Source organism: Mirounga leonina, unplaced genomic scaffold, assembly GCF_011800145.1.
Source record: "Mirounga leonina isolate KUSES-001 unplaced genomic scaffold, KU_Mleo_1.0 Mir_175, whole genome shotgun sequence".
Classification (NCBI taxonomy): domain Eukaryota; kingdom Metazoa; phylum Chordata; class Mammalia; order Carnivora; family Phocidae; genus Mirounga; species Mirounga leonina.
In genome coordinates this window covers 23,903,795-23,925,688 of record NW_023270453.1, presented here as the reverse complement: position 1 = coordinate 23,925,688, position 21,894 = coordinate 23,903,795, and the positions used below count along the sequence as shown (strand labels likewise).

Here is a 21,894-nt window from a genome sequence, read left to right as displayed (position 1 = left end):
TAGAGCAAGCCCCTCCCTAGACCTCAGCCCCATTCCTGCTTGCAGCTACTCCGGGAACACTAAAGCAGGGGGCCACTCGCACAAGGCTCTGTGGCCCCGTGGCAAACTTTTCATTAGGTATTTACAAAAAGTAAGGAAGACGTTATTCACAATATCCAAAAGATGGCAACAACTCCAATGTCCACCAATGGAAGAATGGCTACACAAAATGTGGTCCGTCCATACAGTGGAATATTATCCAGCCTTAAAAAGGAGAGACATTCTGACGCACGGTACAGCATGGACGAACCTGGAGGACATGATGCTGAGTGAAAGAAGCCAGTCACAAAAGGACAACTACCGTGTGACTTCACTTACACTAGGTCCCTAGAATCGACAACCTCACAGAGACGGAAAGTGGAAGGGTGGGTGCCGGGAGAGGGGAATGAGGAGTGTTTAATGGGGACAGAGTGTCAGTTTGGGAAGAAGTAGTTCTGGAGAAGGATGGTGGCGAGGGCTGCACAACAGGGTGAATGTGCTTCCTGCCACTGAACTGAACCATCATGAATGGTTAAAGTGGTAAATTGTATGTATATTTTACTACAGTAAAAAAAGAAAAAGCGAAGAGCAGCACAAAGAGCCATGATAGAAAGGGGATGCCTCTGCTTTGGGGACCCTCTCTAGGACACCAATTTTATCCCCAAACAGCCTTTTGGAGAAATTCTTCTCCCTTTCAGGACATTATCTCCTGTGACTGCGGTGTTAAAAATGCCAAATCCAGGAAATAGGACCTCTCCTCCCCCGAATTCCTGCAGCCTCTTTGCTCCTTCCAGGATCTGAAGGGCTGAGGGGAGAATTCAAGAAGCTCTGTATTACTTGACGCAGAATTCACCTTCCTTTCATATGATGCTGTCCAGGAGGCAAAATGCTTTCACGTACACACGTTCACTTCACCGATCATGTGAGGGAAGCAGGGCAGGTCTTCCCATTTCCAGGGGAGGAAACAGGCCTGGATGTTTTAAATGATGCATCCAGGTTATCGGGCTGGCAAAGCCCTGCCTCCAGCTTAATGAGCTGCCTCAGATCTGACTACAGCCAAGTCACCCCCAAGACAAGGTAGGTTCTTGGGGTGTGTCTAGCTGGCTCTGCCCTTATCTGGTCCAAGACAAGTTTCTAGAGCCATTCTAGAGAGTGACACTTGGAGAGGGTTGCCTCATACTTCTGTTTCACCGCCAATTCAGGAATTGTGACCGTGTGGGTCACTTTTGTATTTTGGCAGGTGACAGCTGCTTTAAAAGATGTATTGCAATTGCACAAAAGTATATTATAAAAGAATGGGAGAAAATATTTGCAAGTCCTACATCTGATAAGGACTTGATTCCAGGATCTATAAAAGACTCTTACAACAATGAAAAGACAACCAAATTTTAAAAGAGCAGAGGTTCTGAATAGCCATTTCTCCAAAGAAGATACACAAATAGCCAGGAAACATATGAAAAGATGCCCAACATCAGGGAAACGCCAACCAAAACCACAGTGAGACAGCACTTCATACAGACTAGCGTGGCTATAATCAAATCGACGATAGCAAGCACTGACGGGGATGTGGGGAAACTGAGACCCTCACACACTGCAGGTGGGGAACTGGGGTGCAGACCCTGTAGAAAACAGCCTGGCAGCTCCTCAGAAACGGCTAAACGTAATGTTACCACATGACCCAGCAATTCCACTCCTAGTATTTACCCAAGAGAAATGAAAATATGTGTTCAAAGAAAAACTTTAAGATTTTAAAAAATTTTTATTTATTTATTTGAGAGAGAGAGAAAGAGCAAGAGCAAGGAGGAGAAGCAGAGGGAGAGGGAGAAGCAGACTCCCCACTGAGAAGGGAGCCTGATGCAGGGCTCGATCCCAGGACCCTGAGATCATGACCTGAGCCGAAGGCAGACACTTAACAACTGAGCCACGCAGGCGCCCTGTTCACAGAAAAACTAGTACACACGTTCACAGCAGCACTATTCACAAGAGCCCCGAAATGGAAACAACCAAATGTCCACTGGATGAATGGATAAACAAAAGTGGTCCATCCACGCGGTGGACTATTACTCAGTCACGGAAAGGCCAAAGTACTGATACCTGCTATGACACGACTGAACCTTGAAGACTTTGTGCTGAGTGAAGAGGGGGCTCAAGAGGGCACAGGGATGGGGAGTGACTGCTAAATGTGACGGGGTTTCTTTTTAGCTGTTGAAAATGTTCTCAAGTTAGATTGTGGTGATGGTTGCACAACTCTGTGAATATAGTGTAATTATTGACTTTTTATTTATTTACTATATAAATGGATGGATAAAATTTATTAACTATATAAATGGATGAACCTTCTATGTGAGATAGATCTCCATAAAGCTGTAAAAACAGCATTTTTCTTTTGGAAACATTGGGGGAAATTTCAACGCCATGTATTGGATGGTATTTGGGAGTCATTAATTCTGTCAGGAGTGGTAATAGTATTATGGGAAGGGTTTTACAAGTCTTTATGTGCTGTAGATGGAAAATGCTTTTCAGGGACATCTGCGAGGTCCAGATTCCCCACCGTGCATGATGCTTCCCTCTCCCCCTGTCTCAATGGGGGCCACCAGAGGACCACATAACTTGAGTGGGAGTCATCCCCCTCCATGGCTAAATACAGGCCAAACCCAGAAAAGATGGTAAACCTTACAGGTTGCTCGTGGGTGAAAAGAAAGGGTATTTCTTATATGGGGTAGCTAAGTGCAAGCCTTCAAGTCAGTGGTCTGTGCGGAGGCCCTGTGGTGGAACCACACGTGGGCAAGGGGGACAGGAAGGATCCTACATCTGAAGAACTGAGTACACCTGCAAATGTGGCTGGGCACCTTCTGCCAGCCCTGACTCTCCTCATCTGGAGTTGAGCTTCATCTGCCAGAGGAAAACTGGACTGGGAGAGGCGAGGTAGCATCACAGGCTTGAAAACCTTTTGGGAATGAGTAATATTCAGATTGGTAATTTTGTCATATTTATTCAAGGACCACAGTTGAACAGATACCCCAAAACTTTAAGATTCAGCAGTTATTTTGTTCAGAAGAGAGAAAACACATACAGGTTCTTCAACATACACCAAACAAAGCTTTCATTTAAGGACGAGTTCCTATCCCAACTCTTATAAATAAGAAAAGTGGAAATCTATGTTCATTTGCTTTTAGGAGAGATCTTTGACTAACCAAATTGATTCAACAGACAGGTGTGCTTGGTTGAATCTGGGCCCCCAAGTATGTCCACATCCTCATCCCTGGAATCCGTGAATGTTACCTTATATGGCAAAAGGGATTGTGCAGATGTGATTAAGAATCTTGAGATGGGGGATTATCTTGGATTATCTGGGTGGGCCCAATATAATGATGGCTCTTTATTATACGGGGCCAGAGGGTCAGAGTCAGAGGACAAGGTGATGTGGTGACAAGAGGATGGAAGCATGCACTTTGAAGATGGAAGAAGCGGCCACTAGAAGCTGAGAAAGGCAAGGAAACAGATTCTCCTCTCAGACACCTTGATTTTGGTTCTGCGAAACCGGTTTTGGACTTCTGACCTTGGAACTCTAAGAGATTAAGTTTGTGTTGTTTGAAGCCACTAGTTTGTGATCATGTTATAGCCCAACAGGAAGCGGACAGACGTAACCATGATTAGGAGGGTCTTGTGACAGCAAAACTGTCCTGGAAAAGGATGCACGAGGTGGGAGCAAATGAGGAATCAAGAGGCCCTGACCAGTGAGAGGTGCCAGACAGGGGCGAGGTAAGGTGCAGGCGTAGTAATAAAGACAAGCTCCTCGAACATCTAACATGGTTGCTGGGAAGCGGACTGCGACATAGTCTAAAGTCTCTCTCTGCCCAAAAGACAAGAGGCTTTGTCAACTGCATTCAACACACTGTCACCAGGATCTCTGGTTCAGGCAGGACCAGGCCCTGACTGAACACCTATTTCCCTTGGCTGGGCATGGGCTTAGTCTAAAAGCTAAAATGATGGAAAAATAAGATTCTTGTCCTTAAAGAGCTTTTACCATGTACGGTATAGTTGCCCAACTCTGGCACTACTGACACTTTGGACCACATGACTCTGCTATGGGGCTGTCCTGTGCACTGGAGGACATTTAGCTGCATCCCTGGTCTCTACCCACAAGAGGCCAGGAGCTACCCTCCCTCCCCCCAAGTCATAACGAGCAACAGCATTTCCAGACATGGCCAAATGTCTCGCTGGGGCGGGGGGCGGAGGAGCAAATCTGCTCCCAGATTGAGCACCACTGGTGTGTGGAGTACAGCACGGAGTGACACGATAAAGTTGGCCTGGAACCGGTCAGAGAGGGTTTTGCTGAGTAGGATGCTCCTGTGAGACGGGACAGGGAGGAAGCAGTGGGGGGTGGCAGGTTGTAAAATCAAAGGGAGCAGCGAGTGCAGAGCCCTGGGAGGTGAGGATGCAGCACAGGACACAGCCTGGAGGTGACTGGCAGTGACTGGAGGATATTGATGCCTTAGCAAGAATGCCACCTACCCGTTTCCTGCTGGAGGCTGTGCACCCATCTCCTGGAGGTCCTCTCTGAACTCAGGTCCGCGGGCTTGCTCTGGGTGACTGAACACTCTACTGACTGGGTTTGGATTTTTACTTTGAGAGAATGAAAGGATGGAATTCAATCAACTCTCCAGCCTCGTTCCAGGACTTTCACATTTTATACAAATATATTTTGTGTTTTTTAAGAAAATTCATTGATATAATTTATATATCATAAAATTAACCTATTTCAATGAGTTTAAGTAAATGTACTGAAATAATCTACTTTTATAACACTCATCACCCCAATCATTTTGTTATTCTTAAGGCTGCCGGCCTAAGTGAGGAAGGAGAGTAGTAAGGGTCCCTTTGGCATGTCCTTAGCTGTCTACACACACTACGTGCTTCTTTCCTGTTGTAGCTTTCCCCTGTTGCCTGGGGGGGGGGGCTGCAGCAGCTGTGGAGATTTCTTCCTAAATCAAAGGTGCTTTCATATAAATAGATCCCTCAATCTGTGTGTGTGTGTGTGTAAAAGCACTATTTACTTGGAAAGCCTCTCCTCATACAAACATGTTCAGACTCTCACTTCATGTGTCCTTTGTTATGAACAGCCAGGAATTACAGTAAGAATATTAGGGGATTTATATTCCAATGAACTTCTGCCTTGAAATTCTGGTGGGTCACTGACCTTTATTAAAGAAGTGTGTGTGTGTGTGTAATATAAAGATTGTCTGGTATGATAGCAAGTACATTAAGTATATATGTAATTTACGCTTGGACATGTTTAGAGAATAAATAAAGGGGCAGGGGAACCTGCAGGATTGGCCAGATTGTCTTAGCAGTTACTCCCTGCTCTCCAGCAGAGACCCCGGTTCTCTCTGACCCAACACCCAGACCTGCCATCTCTTCACTCTGTCACCGACAGGGTCACAACCCCCTTGGTGTCTTCTGGGACTCCTGAGCAGCCAAACGTGCACCAGCATTCCTCAGGGACTTCTTCCTTTCCTTGTAAGTCACACAGACAGTCTGTGATTTACATGCAAGTAAGGGGAAGGAGAAACACAGATGCCTTCCTTCTGAACAGAGAGAACAAAGCCTGCTTTCAGTCCCCATGGTGGAGTCTGTGGTGCTGGTGGAGGTTTGAGCTCTGGCGAAAGCTTTTCCCACACTGGCTGCACTGGTACGGCTTCTCCCCGGTGTGGATCCTCTGGTGCAGTTTCAGAGTTGACTGGCGCCCAAAGCAGTTCCCACATTCTCCGCATGTGTAGGGCCTCTCCCCTGTGTGTACACGCTTGTGTCTTTTCAGCTCTGAATTCCACGTGAAGCTTTTCCCACAGTCATCACATTTGTAAGGCTTCTTTGCTGAGCGGGTTGGCTGGTGACCAAGACGCTGCAAACGACTGCTCAGGCTCCTTTTGCTTCCTTTGCTTTTCTTCAGCTCTCTCAGTGGGTGGCTTTTCAGGGGGCTGCTGATGTATTCCAGTTCCCTGCAATGTCTCTGGTAGTGAGCAAATGGCTTCTGAGCATTCGGGGGGCTGACCTGCCTCCGTGACAACCGGGGTTCATTCATATTCGCCCCTCTCGGCTCAGGACTCTGCAGACCATTCCCTTTGGATCTGCCAGGGGACATTGCACATGGCTTTCCTCCTTTAGCCCCCTCTGGCTGTGGATTTTCCTTGTTGTCACTTTTCATTCTGGGGGCCTCTATAATCAGAAAGAATATGTTTCATTTTCTGGGCTTTGAAGAAAGCAGCTCAGCCAAAGAGCTAAGAAATACTCTCAAAGTGTGGTCCTCCACTGGCAACTTGCATTCGACTCATCTGGGCCACCTGTTAGACAAGCAGGCTGCCCCTGCATCCCCATGGCTGCTGAGTCAGAATCTCTGGGCGGTGGGGTCCTGGAAATCTACATGGCTAACAGGCTCCTGGGGTGATTATAAGTTATATCAATATTAGGAACCAGGTTCTCCAACGCCATCTCTCCTTCCTACCTTTAGTGAAAGGTCAGGGAAAGAAGAAATATGGAAAAGCAAACCTATCAGACCTGAGTGTCAATTAACAAATGAAAAGAAAGGAGAGAGTTGAACTTTCAACACTGCAAATCTACTCACTCACATGGACACTGATTGATCACCACTGTCTCTTCAAATAATGGGAAATCCAGCAAATGTGGCATGTTCTTTCTTCTCTTCATAAACGTGACAGCATTAGGGTTACAAACTGCAATATGGGCTAGACATGTATCCTAATTTCAGAAACTCTGCAATTTCTGACCATGAGGATTAAGGATCAGGATGGAACCAAGTCGGAATGTTTGTGGGCAAGTTGGAGGATCTAGAGCTGTGTTATCCCACAGGATTCCTGCCAGGTGGGAAGTATGTGTGTACGTGAGCATGTGCACATACTATTCAATATGGCAGCCACTAGCCACATAGGGCTACTGAGTCCTTGAAATGTGGCTAATGTGATGGAGAAAACTGAATTTTAAATTTTATCTAATTTTATTTCATTTTAATTCAGATTTAAATAAGTAGCCTATACAATTATGGTCAACTGCTTTTCAACAAGGTTGTCAAGGCAATTCAATGGGGGAAAGAATAGTCTTTTCAATAAAGGGTGCTGGGACAACTGGATTTCCACATGCAAAAGTGAGGTTGGACCCTTGCTCACAACACATACAAAAAGTAACTCTAAATGGATCAAAGACCTAAATAGAAGACCTAAGCCAATGTCTCTTTGAACAAAACATAGGTGTAAATCTTTGTGATTTTGGATTAGGCAATGGTATTTTAGATATGTCACCAAAACACAAGCAAACTAACAGAAAAATAGATAAATTGGACTTGACCAAAATTAGAAACATTTGTGCTTCAAAGGATACTATCAAGGAAGTGAAAGACAACCCAGGGTGGGAGAAAATACTTGCAAATTATATGTAGGGGTAGAGTATCCAGGATATATAAAGAACTCTTACAACAAAAGACTAACCCAATTTAGAGATGGGCAAAGGATTTGAATAGATATTTTTCCAAAGAAGACATACAACTGACCAATAAATACAAGAAAAGATGCTCAACATTATCCACCATCAGGGAAATAAAACATCTATGAGATACCACTTCACACCTAATGCGATTACTATAACCAAAACACCAACAACAAGTGTTGACAAGGATGTGGAGAAATTAGAGACCTCACAGGGATTGCTGATAGAAATGTAAAATGGCGCAGCCACTTTGGAAAACAGTCTGGCGTTTCCTCAAAAGGTTAAACAAAGAGCTAATGTCTGACTCAGCAATTCCATTCCTAGGTATATGGCCAAGAGAAATGAAAACATAGATCCACACAAAAACTTGTACACAAATGTTCATAGAAGCACTATTCATAATAGCCAAAAAGTGGAAACACCCCAAATGACCATCAACTGATGAATAAACAAAATGTCCATATAATGACATATCAGCCGTAAAAAGGACGAAGGAGTGACACATGTGACAACATGGTTAAACCTTGAAAACCTTCTCAGTGAAAGCCAGTCAAAAAAGAGCACAACATATATGATTCTGAAATATCCACAATAGGCAAATCCAGAGACAAAGTAGATGGTTGTTGCCAGGGGCCGGAGAGGGGGCACCAGAGAGTAACTGCCAAGAGGTCTGGGTTTCTTTTTGAGGTCATAAACATTTTTAAGAATTAGACGAATGGGGATGGTCACACAAGTGTGTGAATGTACTAAACACCACTGAAATGTGTACTTCAAAGGGGTGAATCTTACAGTATGTGAATTATATCTCCATAAATAAAATTTAAATAGCCATATGTGGACACTGGCAACTTACTGGGCAGTGCAATTCTGAAGGAAGGCATTACTGGATCTTAGGAGTGAGGAACATGAGAACCTACCTTTGGGGATCAAATAAAAGGAGATGGAGACTGCACGCACACTGAGCTGCCTACGATGAGCCAGGAAAAGGGAGTGTGCATGCTCAGGACCACAAAGCCCATAGGATATGGGGCAGGACCTCAGCCAGGGTCACAGTGCTTTTCCGCTGGATGCCCCAGGTCTTCTCCATTCCTAAATTCCGAGAATAACCAAACTGAAGTGTTTCACTGAATGTAGCAAACCTTAAGGAAATCAAGGCATTCCAGCCTTCTGGTAACATTCTCTAACCTGCTGACCATCCCCTCTACTCACATCACTAAGACTGGCCAAAGTGTCTCTGTTATTCAGTCTTAGAGATCACAGGACTGAGTACAGCAGGGCAAGCAATGACTGGCATTGTACCACAGACAGGGAAATGGACACAGGGTTTAAAGCACAGACAATGTCAAACGAGGAGGAAGATGCAGAAAATAATACGGAGCAGGACTTTTCCTCTAATGAGTATAACATTCTTTAGGCCCCTTCTCAACATGGGACCATTTTAAGCGATGAAACTCAGCCAGTTTGGATGCAAGTTCATCAGTGGTTATATGTGATCTGTCTTCACTACAAGAAGCTCTGAAGGGGACAGAGGAGGTAATCCTGTTATGTATTGTCACTGAGTCATTAACAGATTGTCAAAGAGTCATTAACAGGAAATGATAAAACCGTACTTTTGATATACACTATCACTGCTATTCTAATCAATGAAATCTGTTAGGGAATAAAGATCTACTGTTACATAAAACATTAAAAAGCCCAACATGCAGTCTATGGTGTTTCAGAACCACAAGATGTTCTGATGGAGGTAAAGAACTTAGGAGAGGGAGAGAAGAGGCACAGAGTGTTTACCTGTGCCAGCCAATTTGGGGCTTGGCTCCTGAAGGAGCGGGGATTTTTCCCAATGAGAGCTCAGCTGATCTTGAGATCCAGCCTGGGATGGCTCCTCCAGAGAGCTCTCCCTGGGATACCTCCTAGGAGTTTGCAGTTGAAAGTCTGGCAGTTCCTGTTCTCCAAGCTGAGATCCAGTCTTCTCCAAGAGCACCTTCTGCCCCTGCATACAAACGGCCACCTAGGAACAAGCCCCATGCATTAGAGTGCAGCTCGAGGACTAACTGGGGGCAGCTTGACCTCTTACTGCTTTGTAATGATCCCTTTACCCTGGGAATTACCAACAACAGCCTGGAGGCCAACTTTGAGACTATGAAAACTCTCAAAGGTAGCAAAGGGAAGGACATGCAGAATGACTAGGGGGACTAATCCCAATCCATGGAGGCTACTTCAAATCGGCCAAGACTTCCTGAGTGGGTAACTGTAAACGGGTCTTTCTCAGGGCCTCAAACTCATCAGAGAGAAGGCACAGGTAACAGGGTCAGTCATGACACTAGCCTAGCAGATTCTCACCCTATGTCCATCCAGACATCCGATGTCTCACCCTATGTCCACCCTATGTCACCCATCCAGCAGATTCTATTGGAAACAGGCCCCGTTGGATCAAGAAGCATATGATGAGACCATTAAAAAACACCCATACCTAATAAATTGTTCTGCCCAAAGCTTCCCTGATAAGGAGATCCCAGTAGTAGTAGGGCTAGGAGAGGACTGCCTACCCTGTTCCCTGACTGCCTCCATTCCTCAAAGCACATGGTTACTTGCTTCCTGCCCAGGGCCTGAATGCGGTCTGAATTGGGGGGTGGGGTTGGAAGAAATACTGGCCAAGTAAGTGAGCTGCAACTTCCTGATCCGAAGGGAAGACACGTCACCGAAACAAGGTCCACCATGAAGTTCCCCCCAAATCAAATTCCTACACAACAAGATGATCCTGCCTGCTAAGAATCCTGATTGTAGGAAAACTTCAGGAGGAATGGGTGTAGGATGTGTGGGCAAAAATGCAAGGATCCTTGCACTTGATCCTCATCTTTCTCACTGGAGTGCTGGTTTTCTAAAAACCTATTACACCTCCCAGGGGGGGTTCCCAAATAGAGGCCAGAAGAAACATTTGAAGCCATCAGGTCCATTTCTGGACTCTGAGTAACTAGGGAGGGATCCAGAGACCAGATACTATCCAGATGAAAAAAGGCGACCACGAGAGAGGGGCCTCCTTACCCACTGCTTTGGTCTCTTGGCTGCTCTTTGAAAATCTTCGACCAGGGTCACAATCTCCTTGCTGCTCATTGGACATCGATGCCTGACCCGAGCCTGGATCTCCGGAGGCAGGATGTTCAGGAACTGCTCCAGCACTAGCAGCTCCAAAATCTGTTCCTTGGTATGCAGCTCGGGCTGCAGCCACTGACGGCAGAGCTGCTGGAGCCGGGAGAGTGCCTCTTGGGGTCCAGACACCTCTTGATAACAAAACCGTCGAAAGCTCTGACGGGAGAGCTCAGGATCGGGGCGGTCTTTTTGTAGAGCGGGTCCCCGTTTGTCTTCCAGCTTTGTTATTATGTGTCTCTCTGGCTTGGAGGAAGCCTGAATGTGGGACTGCGAGCTCAAAGTTATCTCCATCTTAGCCGCCATTTTGGGGCTCAGGAGACAGGATCTCTCTCCTCTGAAGCAGCTCAGGCCTTCGGGCTCATGGCTCTGCAGAAGTCTCTCTAAATGTCAGCAAGATGTTGCGGAGGGCGGGGCACACACAGGCCCCAAGCTCCGGAGAACAACACACAGCCTGACGGTGAGGAGAGTCTGTCCCTCTGGCAGTTTCCTCAACTGTCTCGAAATGGAGCAAAGTCATAACGTCCTGAAAGGAACTGGAGGAAAACCCTGCTTTTATTTCATCGATAAACGCACGAGGTCTCATAGGAATCGCGCAACGTGACCCAACTGGCGGTCGGGAAAGCCCAGGAAAAGTTCGAGTTGTCACACAGGTGGCCTGCGCCACCTCCCCGGCACCCGGGCGGGGCCGACCTCGAGCATCTCGCCGGGAGCTGCGGGGCAGGCGGCACGGAGGGGGCGGAAGCCCCCAGCTCGCAGCAAGGCAGGCGGAGCGCGGCGGCCGCTAGCTCCCGACACCCGGCAGGCCCGCCCGCTCCGGCCTCGGAGAGCGCCCCGGCGGCCCTCCAGCTGGGCGAAGCGGCGGCTCTCCGGCGCGCTGCTCAACTTCGCCGCTGCGCGCGAGCCCGGGGGGCTGACGCCTGAGGCGGCAGCGTCGCCGACCGCCCAGGACCCCGCGCCCACCTGCAGCGGACTCACCTCTCTGGGGACCTGGGACCCGGAACCCAGGAGCCAGGGCTGGGGGCGGGACCGAGGCCGCTCGTTGCGGACACTCCCACTGGCTGAGGGGGAATGACGCGAGGAAGTACGGCGCAGGCGGGCCCGCCCCTCTCCTGGGGGATTGGCTCCCAGAGGGCGGCCTCTCGCGCCTATTTGCTGCTGAATCTGTCGATGCTGGCGAAGGAAGGCGACCGGCCTTCGCAGTGCGCGCCGGGAGCTGTAGTTCAATGGCGCTGCTCCCGAGTATGCGCAGGGGGTGGACAAGCGCCGGGGGTACGGGGCGGTGTGGGGGTGTGTCCAGAGGCTGACTTCCGGACCGGCGGCTGAGCGAATCGGTTGAGTGCTCTGCTTCCTCGCGGCCGGGGGCTCCAAGCTGGGTCCGACGCCGCCGTTTCAGGACGGTGGGCACAGGCGCGGGCGCCTCCCGCACGCGCCCCGGCCCCCCGAACCCGCCAGCCCGGACTCCCTGCAGGCCGTGACCATGCGGGTGCTTCCCCACGCCGCTTCCGCCCCAGCTGCTGACCCTCGCGCCCAGCGAGCCGGCACGACTCAGGGCATCTCTGCCGAGCGAGACGTGAACCAGCCCGGCTCCCACCCTCGTCCTGCTTTCCGCCGAGCGCCTGGGTCTTCGCCAGAGTGGAACGCGAGAGCAGCATTCTCAAACGAACTATGGACGGGATGTTAGCGGTCAGGAGCACAGGCTCCGTATTCCGCATGAAAGTAGGATAGCATTTACTAAATTATTCGTCATCCGGATAAGGTGCAAATCTGCGGCATGGCATACATCTTCGAGGCCGGGGCCTTGCTGCTGAGGAGCTGTGCCGTGTGATGCTCCTTTTTTGTTAAAAACGACTGCTACCAGTAATGCCTTCGTTTCTCTATCTCTAGCCTCCTGGGCTGCATTATATGTAAAGAGATTATAAGTGAAGGCAGCTCAAGTTCTTTGGAAGAAGAGCAACCTGAATCCAGTTTTTTGTTTTGTTTTGTTTTTAAGATTTTATTTATTTGACAGAGAGAGACACAGCGAGAGAGGGAACACAAGCAGGGGGAGTGGGAGAGGGAGAAGCAGGTTTCCCTCCGAGCAGGGAGCCCGATGCGGGGCTCGATCCCAGGACCCTGGGATCATGACCTGAGCCGAAGGCAGACGCTTAACGACTGAGCCACCCAGGCGCCCCTGAATCCAGTTTTTTAAAAGGTTTTTTTTTTTTTTGGTGTGTTTTTTTACTTGTGTGAACAGGCCCACTCCTTTGATGGAGGGGTGGAATGTTGAGTGACACAATTACAGATAGCTCCAGTCTTACATCCTCCCAATTCAGCAATTCCTAGGAAATTTGGAACTTCTCCCACCTCACCTTAGGTAAAACCTCAGAGAATTCTGACAGGCTCAGTTTATGTCAGATACCTGCTCCTGTGGTGGGAGGGAAGGGTACTGTAATGAATAGCCCCACCAGACCCACTGGAGTTTAGAGGGACTCAATCACAAAGGAAGAAGATGCATTCTGAAGTAAGAAGGAATACTGGAAAATGAAAGCATACAGCAAGCCAGTCATTTCTCATCCACACTGTGTGTGTGGTGGTGATAGAGGAAGGTGTAAATGATGAAGAGGTTAATCCAAAGGTACCTTACAAGAAGGTGGCAATTGGGAAGGTGGCTCCTGGCTTCCTGAGGGGAGGGAGGGGAGAGAACAAGACCCAAGAATATGGAACACAAGAAAGAACAGCCGGACTACACTGTGAAAGTAGCTTGGGGAATACATGAGCAAACACCAGTCTGGCTGTGGAGAAAACTGTTTCGATATTTCCAGCGCTTTAGATTCTCGGATTGTAGAGGGAGCAAAGGAAAAGGACAGAAAGTACATCACTAGAAGCAGAGGGAAGGAATATGAGATCACTTTATGCTGTCTTTTTCCATTTCCTGCAGCTTCCCTATCAAGTCGTCGAGTCTTTTTCAGCCGTGATTCTGCACCACTAAGATATTCTCATGTTTCTCTGATTCCAGGAGGACTTTCACTGGTGTCCAGGAGAATGGCTTCCCAGTGATATAAGAAAAAATGGAATCTGATCTACAGGGTAGAAGTGGCTGCCAGTCAGCCAGTTTGATGAGGCAAATGGTGGCTGCAACAAGGAACCCCAGGCATACCCATCCCCAAGCAAGGACTGCTCCCAGGGACAGAAAGTCCTTCACGGCACCAACCCTGACTCGAAAGCTTCCCGCCAGCACTTCAGGCGGTTCTCCTACCAGGAGGTAGCTTGCCCCCACGAAGCTTTTAGCAAGCTCTGGGAAATCTGTTGTCAGTGGCTAAGGCTTAAGACACACTCAAAAGAGCAAATGCTGGAGCTGCTGGTTTTGGGGCAGTTTCTAACCATGTTGCCAGAGGAGATCCAGACCTGGGTGAGGGAGCAACATCCAGGAAACAGGAAGCTGTGGCTCTGGTTGAGGGTGTACAGAGTGCATCTGGGCAACAGGTGGGGAAAGGCATGCAGAACCTGGTGAGTTTCATTTTGAAGAACTAAGTGAGAAGCACTAGAATCTGGCTAGTGGAGAGGAGCCAAGTTGAGAAATGCACAGTAGCCCTTTGTCACCCACCAGAAACTATGAGCTAGCTTGGGGTGGTCCCCTGCCCTTCGTCTATGGGGAGAATTTCTCATTTGCTACAATAACATAGACACTGATACGTTCAGTGAATGTTTAGGGTCCCTGATACAAATGTAGAACCTCAGAATAGTTCCCAACAGAAGGCCAGGGAAAGGACAACTATCCCTCACCCAGGGAATCAGGAAAATTGGGAGTTGGTGAATTAAAATCCAGTGTCTCTTGTGGAAAGGTTCCTTGAGTGCAGATGCCATGTGCTATACACAAAATAATGTTGTATTAGAGCTGCTGCTGCTGCCAAGATTAACGGCTCAGTATGGGATAGTGATGAGTTTCACAAAGTATGCACTTGTCCAGTTAGGGACTAGGTCTGACATCTGGTCAGTGCAACGATCTCGTACATTTTGGGAGAAGGGAGGTGTGACAGGCACAGGAGAAGGAACATGGCTTTGGTTGTGGGAGATTTGTGGGAAGAAAGCAACTGAGATCCCAATCCCAAGTCTGGGAGAGGCACAGAGTAAAGGAGGAGTGTGGGTCAGAGGGACACTGTAGACTGAGCGCCTCTGTGGTCAACAGGAAGCAGCTCACTGGGTGCGGAGACTGCATGACTGGAAGGGAGATGCTGGTGTCCCCAGTGAGGAGGCAGACATGTCCTCGGGCAGCAGGGGGAAGAGTGGTGTTGACGTAATGTGGAGAAGGCAGAGCTGTGTGGTGGGGACACATTAGGGTCCAAGCTGAGGAGGTTCATGAAGGATCCGTGAGGTTGGGATAATTAATAACACCTAGGAGGGAGCGCAGAAGGGCAAGCAGCAGCACATGTATGGAGTTAGACCCTGGGCAGGTGAATAGCGGGAGCCCCTACATGCTGGTAGGCATCCTGCTCCAGGCCCCCTTGCCCTCTCTCTGGGGGGACGGTCTCTCCCTTGGGGCCCCCACCATTTCAGAGCCAAGATCCTAACAGGAATGTAAGGGTTAAAAGAGCTACCTGAAACCTGTCTGGGATGTGAAGGGCAGAGCAAGAAGTAGAGGTGAGCAAGAAGTGGAGGTGACAGGGAGCAGTGCAGGTTGGTAGCATGTGTCAGGACGCCCAGCTGCCTCTCCCTACCACCCCTCGGTCACCAAGGACCAGTTAGAAGCTTGGGACGTAAGGGATGCAGGTGGCTCTGAGAGACACAAGTAGCTCTGAGGAGCCTGCCACGTGCCACGTATTGGTTGGGGATTTCACAGTGAACATGACAGGCGTGGTCCCTGGCCTGCAGGAGCCTACACTCCATGGGCGAAACAGACAACAGGCAAAGGAAGAAAGCTACTTTGGGATAAGTGCTCTACAGGAATGAGCAGGCTGACGTGCTGGACAAGGACCGTGGGGCACGCAGGAAGCAGGCACGGCCTCTCCAAGGGAAAATTCACAGTACTGTACAATCACCACTTCTACCCAGTTCCAAAACATTTTCACCCCCAAAAAGGAAACCCTGTACCAATTAGGAAGTTACTCCTCATTCTCTTTCGATTTGCATTTTCTGTGAATTCTAGAAAGGGTATCTATCCTACAACACATGACTTGCCGGCCTTCCCTCACTGAGCAGGTTTCAAGGCTGTATTACTACTTCGTTCCTTTTCATGTCTGAATGATCCATTGCAGGGACAGACTTTATACATGTCTTCCAGTGAAACACTGTGGCTGCATACATTTAAAGACGGCCCACAGCCACTGCTGCCTTTTATGCTTAATTGAAAGCTTCCATTATAGGGTGCTCAGTAACTTTTATTTATTTTTAAAATCTTACTTATCTAAGTAATCTCGACACCCGACATGGGGCTCGAACTGACAACCTCAAGATCGAGAGTCCCATGCTCTTCTGACTGAGCCAGCCAGGCATGCCTGCTCTGTAACCTTTAAGTCAGCTCTTGTGTCACCTGGGTTCCTCAGTTGGTTAAGCGAGTGCCTTCGGCTCAGTTCATGATCCCAGGGTCCTGGGATTGAGCCCCGCTTTAGGCTCCCTGCTCAACAGGGAGCCTGCTTCTCCCTCTCCCTCTGTCTGCTACACCGCCGCTTGTGCTCTCTCTCTCTGTCAAATAAATAAATTAAAAATCTTAAAAAAAAAAGTCAGCTCTTTATTTAATCCAAATTCTATAGGAAAATATGACATGTTCACACTGTGTATGTTGGCTAACTTCTGTTGATGAAGTGGAATATTGTCTAAGAGGTGTATTTGCTGTAATGTTTTCTACAGATGAAACAATCGGTATGTCAGTATAAGTCTTAGCATTTACTTCTTTTTAGTCCCTGGGAACATCACGGCTCTCTAGTGTGGGGTTCCTGAGGCTTTGGGATTAAATGTGAAGGGGGGCAGGACTCACCGTGTGCCCAGTTCCGCTCCTGCTGCTCACCCTGGTTTCGGGCTGTTCAGATCCCTAGTGCTGTAAACTGCTCAGAATCAGACTTGTGTGTGTCCCCCGAGGTTCCGTTAATCAGTCAAAAAAATGAACCCCTTCCTTACGAGAATTCTTGCAGATGGATTTCTGGGACAGAATATATTATGCTGGCCTGAAAAAAATGAAAGGCTTGAGTTACTGTGGTATTTTTAGGACTACTAGGGTCATCTCTAGGTGGTGGGGCTGGAGCTTTATCTATAATGTGCACAGGAAACATTTTTTTTCTATACTGTGCATACAACTACTTTAGAATGAAGCAAGTCTTTTTTTAAATAAACAGCTATTATGCCAGCAATCTACTGAAAGGAGCTTCTCGCCACCCAGAGGCCACTGGCGCTGGCTCAGACGCACCTGGGGGGCGTGTTCAGGCACATCCCCAGAACTTCAGATACAGTGGGTGCAGGTGGGGCCCAGGAATATGCGTTTGTGACAGGTTACCAGCGCGGCTGGCCTGTGACCCCACTCAGCCCGTGCTCTGTGGCAGCCGCCCTCCACCAGAGGCCGTTTTCTCCTCAGCCTGGCTGATGGCGCAGGCCCCCAGGAACCTTTCCCAGAAGAGGGGTCTTCGAGACCAGGAGACTGTGTGTTGGGCAGCTGGGGCCCAGGTGAGCTGTGCTTGATGCCTGTTGTCTCCCGAGGTTCCCATTTCACTCTTCCCCCCAAGCCCCTTCTTACCAGGGATGTTAGAAAGATCATGAGGTCTATCCACTGGCCGTCCCTTGCATTGTTGTCTGTCCATCTGGCGTCTCCACATGGCTCTGTGCTCACCCTGGTGCTTCCCTCGGAGGCCTGACCTCCCTGCCTTGCTTTGCCCGCATCTGGTGCCAGTGGTCCTGTCTCTGCCCCACGCCAGGCTGGAGCAGTGCTACTTTATAGGCGGCAGCAGCCCCCGGTGTTGTTACAGGGACCAGTCACGTGCGAGGACAGAGCCATATCCCTCTGTCAGGAAGGACAGACACTCTATGGCCCTACACAGAGGGCCCTCTACAGGGGCGTCACTCAGAAGAATGACAAAGATCACTCTGCGTAAGGATGCCCATTCCCTCAGGGCCAGACTGTCTGTGTTCCTTTGTTAAGAGAGAGACGCAGACCGGAAGACCCGAGAAAGGAGGAGACAGACAGAGGCAGTGGAGACTGTTGGGTGGAGGGAGGGAGATAAAGCCGAAGAGTCTGAGAGCAGGCACGACACACAGAGACTGCAAGAAAGGGAAAGCAAGACACCAGAGGGCTCAGGACAGGGTGGACAGCACGTGTGACAGCACGCGGGAACACGGGAGGGGCGAGATATGGAAAGCAGTGGGGACAGAGTGTGGCAGGTAGAGCATGGCACTGGGGGACAGCCCGCAACGAGGGAGACACAGCCTGTGGGACGAGCAGGGCGACACAAACGCACATGTGCTCACGCACACAGCGGAGACCGACCTGAGGGGCAGCGGGCACTCGAACGGCCCAGGCCTTTGGGGGGCAGCGGGCCCGTTCTGAGCATCAGACCATTAGAGCACTCCCTCAGGGATTCCCCCACCGTGGACACAGGCGAGCATCACGCTTACCGTGAATCGGCTCTCAGGACAAATGAGTGGGATTCAGGATAAAGAGAAACAAAGGGGTAGCTTTGGTAAATATTCCACAGCCCCTTCTCCGTCAGAGAGGATGCCCTTCCCGCTACGCCGAGCGTGTGTGTTTTAGGAAAGAAGCCCACAGTGGGGTAGCTTCCCAGGGATGACAGCACACAGTTGTGGCAGAGCCTGACAAACCGGCACGTAACTTTCTGAGCTGCTAACCCGGCCGTGTGGTGTGCAGGCCCCCGTGGTCTTATCGTGTGTCCCCTGGCCCTGGGCAGCAGGTGTGCACTGGGGCGACGAGGAGACCGAGACGCTCCTGGCCATCCTGTGGGATGCTCAACATCACGAGAAACTCCAGACTCTTGAGCACAGCTAGATCTACAGGGCGGTGGCAGGACGACTCCGGGAGCAGGGCTTTCTGCGGACCCCAGAGCAGTGTCGCACCGAGTTCACCAGCCTGCCGTCGAGGTACCACAAGGGGAGGGCAGGCCGTGTGCCTGAGCCTTGTGTCCTCTGTGAGGCCCTGTCAAGCTCCTGGGCCTCTGCACCCACGGTGGCAAGCCGTGCTGTTCCTGGCCAAGAAGGAAGGGCTGCAGAGCCCGGAGAGCTGAGTCAGCAGAACGGGGAGCCCACAGAGGTCGGAGAAGGGGCCCGGGCGGATGGTGCAGCCGGGGATGAGCAGGACTTCCGGGATTCTGGCCGGGAAGGTAGGAGACGTGACCCGCCAGTCTTGTTCCCACACAGAGTTGGTGGAGCTCTTGGCTCTGACAGCCAAGGGACAGGGACATCCCCCCAGTGGCCATCAGCCCAGCCATCAAGAGGGAGCTGCCTCTGCCGCTGGCGTGCTCACTGTCCTGATGGACGGCCTGGCATGGGCCCGGGAGGCCGGCTCTCGGTGTGGAGGCTTTCCCCTTGACCTTCAGAGCCCAGGTCCGCATCCGCCAGCCTCTTTCACGGAGTACGTGGCATTTTTCCTGTGCAGCTCCCTTCCTCGGCTTCCTCAGACTGACACAGGCTCCAGCCCAGACTCTCTCCCCTGCCCTCCTGCTCCAGCACCACCCTCCTTTCCTGGCCTGAGCGTGTGCTGGTCACATCGTGGTAACACGCTTTCCTCTCATTTCAGCCAAGCTCAGGGCAGCCTGTTGTTACTCAGCTGCCGGCGGCAAGGCCATCAAGAGTTGAGGTGAAGCCTGGAGACAGACTGGCAGATAACCCAGTGCTCGCCTCTCGGCCTCAGACGTGTCACTGTCTGAACATCCAAAAAGAGACAGTATGGGGCGCCTGGGTGGCTGAGTCAGTTAAGCGTCTGCCTTCGGCTCAGGTTGTGATCCCTGGGTCCTGGGATCCAGCCCCGTGTCAGGATCCCTGCTCAGCGGGTAGCCTGCTTCTCCCTCTCCCTCTGCCTGCTGCTCTGCCTACTTGTGCGCACACTCTCTCGGGGTCAAATAAATAAATAAAATCTATTTAAAAAAAAGAGAGATGGTATAGGACAGTAAGTGGAATCTAGGGGCAATTTTCCCTTGACCACAGGGTTTGGAGCTTGAAAGTACTACAATCGGAGAATGAAACTAGGCTAGTACTTAGCAGAAAGCTGAATCCCGTGAGGAATTCCATTTAAGGGGTGTGTGGGTGGCTTAGGTGGTTAAGCATCTGCCTTTGGCTCAGGTCATGATCCCGGGGTCCTGGGATTGAGCTCGCTGCTTAGTGGGGAACCTGTTTCTCCCTATCCCTTCCTGGTGCACACACTTGCTTTCTCTCTTTCTCCAATAAATAAGTAAGATCTTTTTAAAAAAAGAAAGAGGGAGGGCGCCTGGGTGGCTCAGTTGGTTAAGCAACTGCCTTCGGCTCAGGTCATGATCCTGGAGTCCCGGGATCGAGTCCCACATCGGGCTCCCTGCTTAGCAGGGAGTCTGCTTCTCCCTCTGACCCTCCCCCCTCTTGTGCTCTCTCTCTCTCATTCTCTCTCTCTCAAATAAACAAAATCCTAAAAAAAGAAAGAAAGAGGGCACCTGGGTGGCTCAGTCAGTTGAGCATCTGCCTTTGGTGATCCCGGCGTCCTGGGATCGAGTTGTGCATAGGGCTCCCCACTCTGCGGGGAGCCTGCTTCTCCCTCTGCCTGCTGCTCCACCTGCTTTCTCTCTCTGTTAAATAAATAAATAAAATCTTTAAAAAAATAAAAAAGAAAAAGAAAAGAAAGAGACAGTATAGAACAGTAAGTGGAATCTAGCAGTTTTTTTCCCCATGACCACAGGGTTTGGAGCTTGAATATACAACAACTGGAAAATGAAATGAGGCTATTACTCAGCAGAAGGCTAAATCCCGTGAAGAATTCCATTTAGGTATTTCTCCCTTATGGTGCTTTAACTGTAACTTTCCTCATTGTTCTGTTCTTTCTCCATACTCCCGTGTCTTTCTGTTCCCTCCAGTCTTGAGATCAAGAATAAAACTAAAACAGAGAATCAGAAATGGGATGATTCAGGGCAAGCAGAAGTGAAGAAGGCCCTATGGAGAAAGTCTAGTGAAATTTTTTGGCACCCCAAGCCCAAGAGAGGCCAGAAGGGTGAGCCTGAGCCAAGAGGGCAACGTAGACGTTCTCCAGGGGAGCATGCACGGAGACCCCCGTCCCAGGACAGGCGGAGTCAGCAGACTCTCCGTGCTGGTGAGAAGGCCTGGGCGCATGTCCCGAGTAGGGGAGACTACTCTCAGGGCTCTCCCTGTCACCACCAGCCAGTCCCCAAATTGGAAAAAACATCTAAGTGCCAGCAGTGTGGGAAAAGCTTTAGCCAAGGTTCTTACCTCATTCGGCAACAGAGAATCCACACAGGAGAGAAGCCTCCCAAGTGCAGTGAATGTGGGAAAGGCTTCAGTGAGCGCTCCAACCTCACTGCCCACCTAAGGATGCACACGGGGGAGAGACCCTACCGCTGTGGGGAATGTGGGAAAAGCTTCAACCAGAGCTCCAGCCTCATTGTCCACCAGAGGACCCACACCGGCGAGAAGCCTTATCAGTGCACTGTCTGTGGGAAGAGATTCAACAACAGCTCCCAGTTCAGTGCTCACCGGCGAGCCCACACTGGGCAGAGCCCCCCCCTCCCGCCCCACGCGCACTGTGGGAAAAGCTTCAACAACGGCACCCACGGCCGTGCCCACCAGAAGACACACACCGGGGAGAAGCCGTACAAGTGCCCTCGGAGTGAGAAAAGCTTCCCCAAGAATCCCGTCCTCATCCACCATCAGGGGGCACACAGAAGACACACTCACACCCAAGAAGGGACACATGCTGCGAGGATGTAGGAAAGCCAACAGATAATTCCCTAGTTTGAGTCTCTCCTGGAGCTTCCATTGGCTTGTGGAGGCTTCTGCCAGCCAGTCTGTGGCTCAGCAGGAGACCTACAAGTGGATCTCAAGAACCACAGCAGGACTAGGAATCAGCATTAGAGTGTTGAGCTCTCTTTCTAGGTCTGCCTGTGACCCCCAGTCCTGTGTCACCATGGACTTCCATCTGCTTTGAACACAGGATCCAAAGTCCTGCTAGGAAACTAGGGTAAACTTGTTCTGAAAAGAGAATGGGTGGCTAGTGGCCTGGGAACTGTTCCTGGGGCAGGTGAGAGAAGAAATTTTTCGGGCTCATGGGAAGCACATCTA

The 21,894-nt window shown here is 50.0% G+C and overlaps 2 protein-coding genes across 6 annotated transcripts; one reads left to right on the top strand and one right to left on the bottom strand.

Moving 5' to 3' along the window:
* Positions 1–2,990: 2,990 nt before the first annotated feature.
* On the bottom strand, positions 2,991–20,275 carry ZNF174 (zinc finger protein 174). 5 transcript variants are annotated; one of them, XM_035022085.1, is made up of 5 exons: positions 20,259–20,275; positions 16,613–16,799; positions 10,558–11,195; positions 9,304–9,523; positions 2,991–6,234 (listed from the first exon to the last, which is right to left on the bottom strand). In XM_035022085.1, exons 3-5 carry the CDS (start codon positions 10,963–10,965, stop codon positions 5,633–5,635), a joined length of 1,230 nt encoding a protein of 409 aa, XP_034877976.1. In that variant the 5' UTR covers positions 10,966–11,195; positions 16,613–16,799; positions 20,259–20,275; the 3' UTR covers positions 2,991–5,632. The 5 variants fall into 5 exon arrangements, 4 of the variants coding, with proteins under 4 accessions (XP_034877976.1, XP_034877974.1, XP_034877975.1 ...); XM_035022083.1 differs by lacking the exon at positions 20,259–20,275 and adding an exon at positions 18,110–18,468; XM_035022084.1 differs by lacking the exons at positions 16,613–16,799; positions 20,259–20,275 and adding an exon at positions 11,638–11,723.
* ZSCAN32 (zinc finger and SCAN domain containing 32) lies at positions 14,024–21,543 on the top strand. The gene is given in 4 exon segments (XM_035022475.1): positions 14,024–14,050; positions 18,461–18,994; positions 19,428–19,432; positions 20,676–21,543. Coding segments are annotated over 4 exon segments (1,434 nt in total).
* The last annotated feature ends 351 nt before the right edge of the window (positions 21,544–21,894 follow it).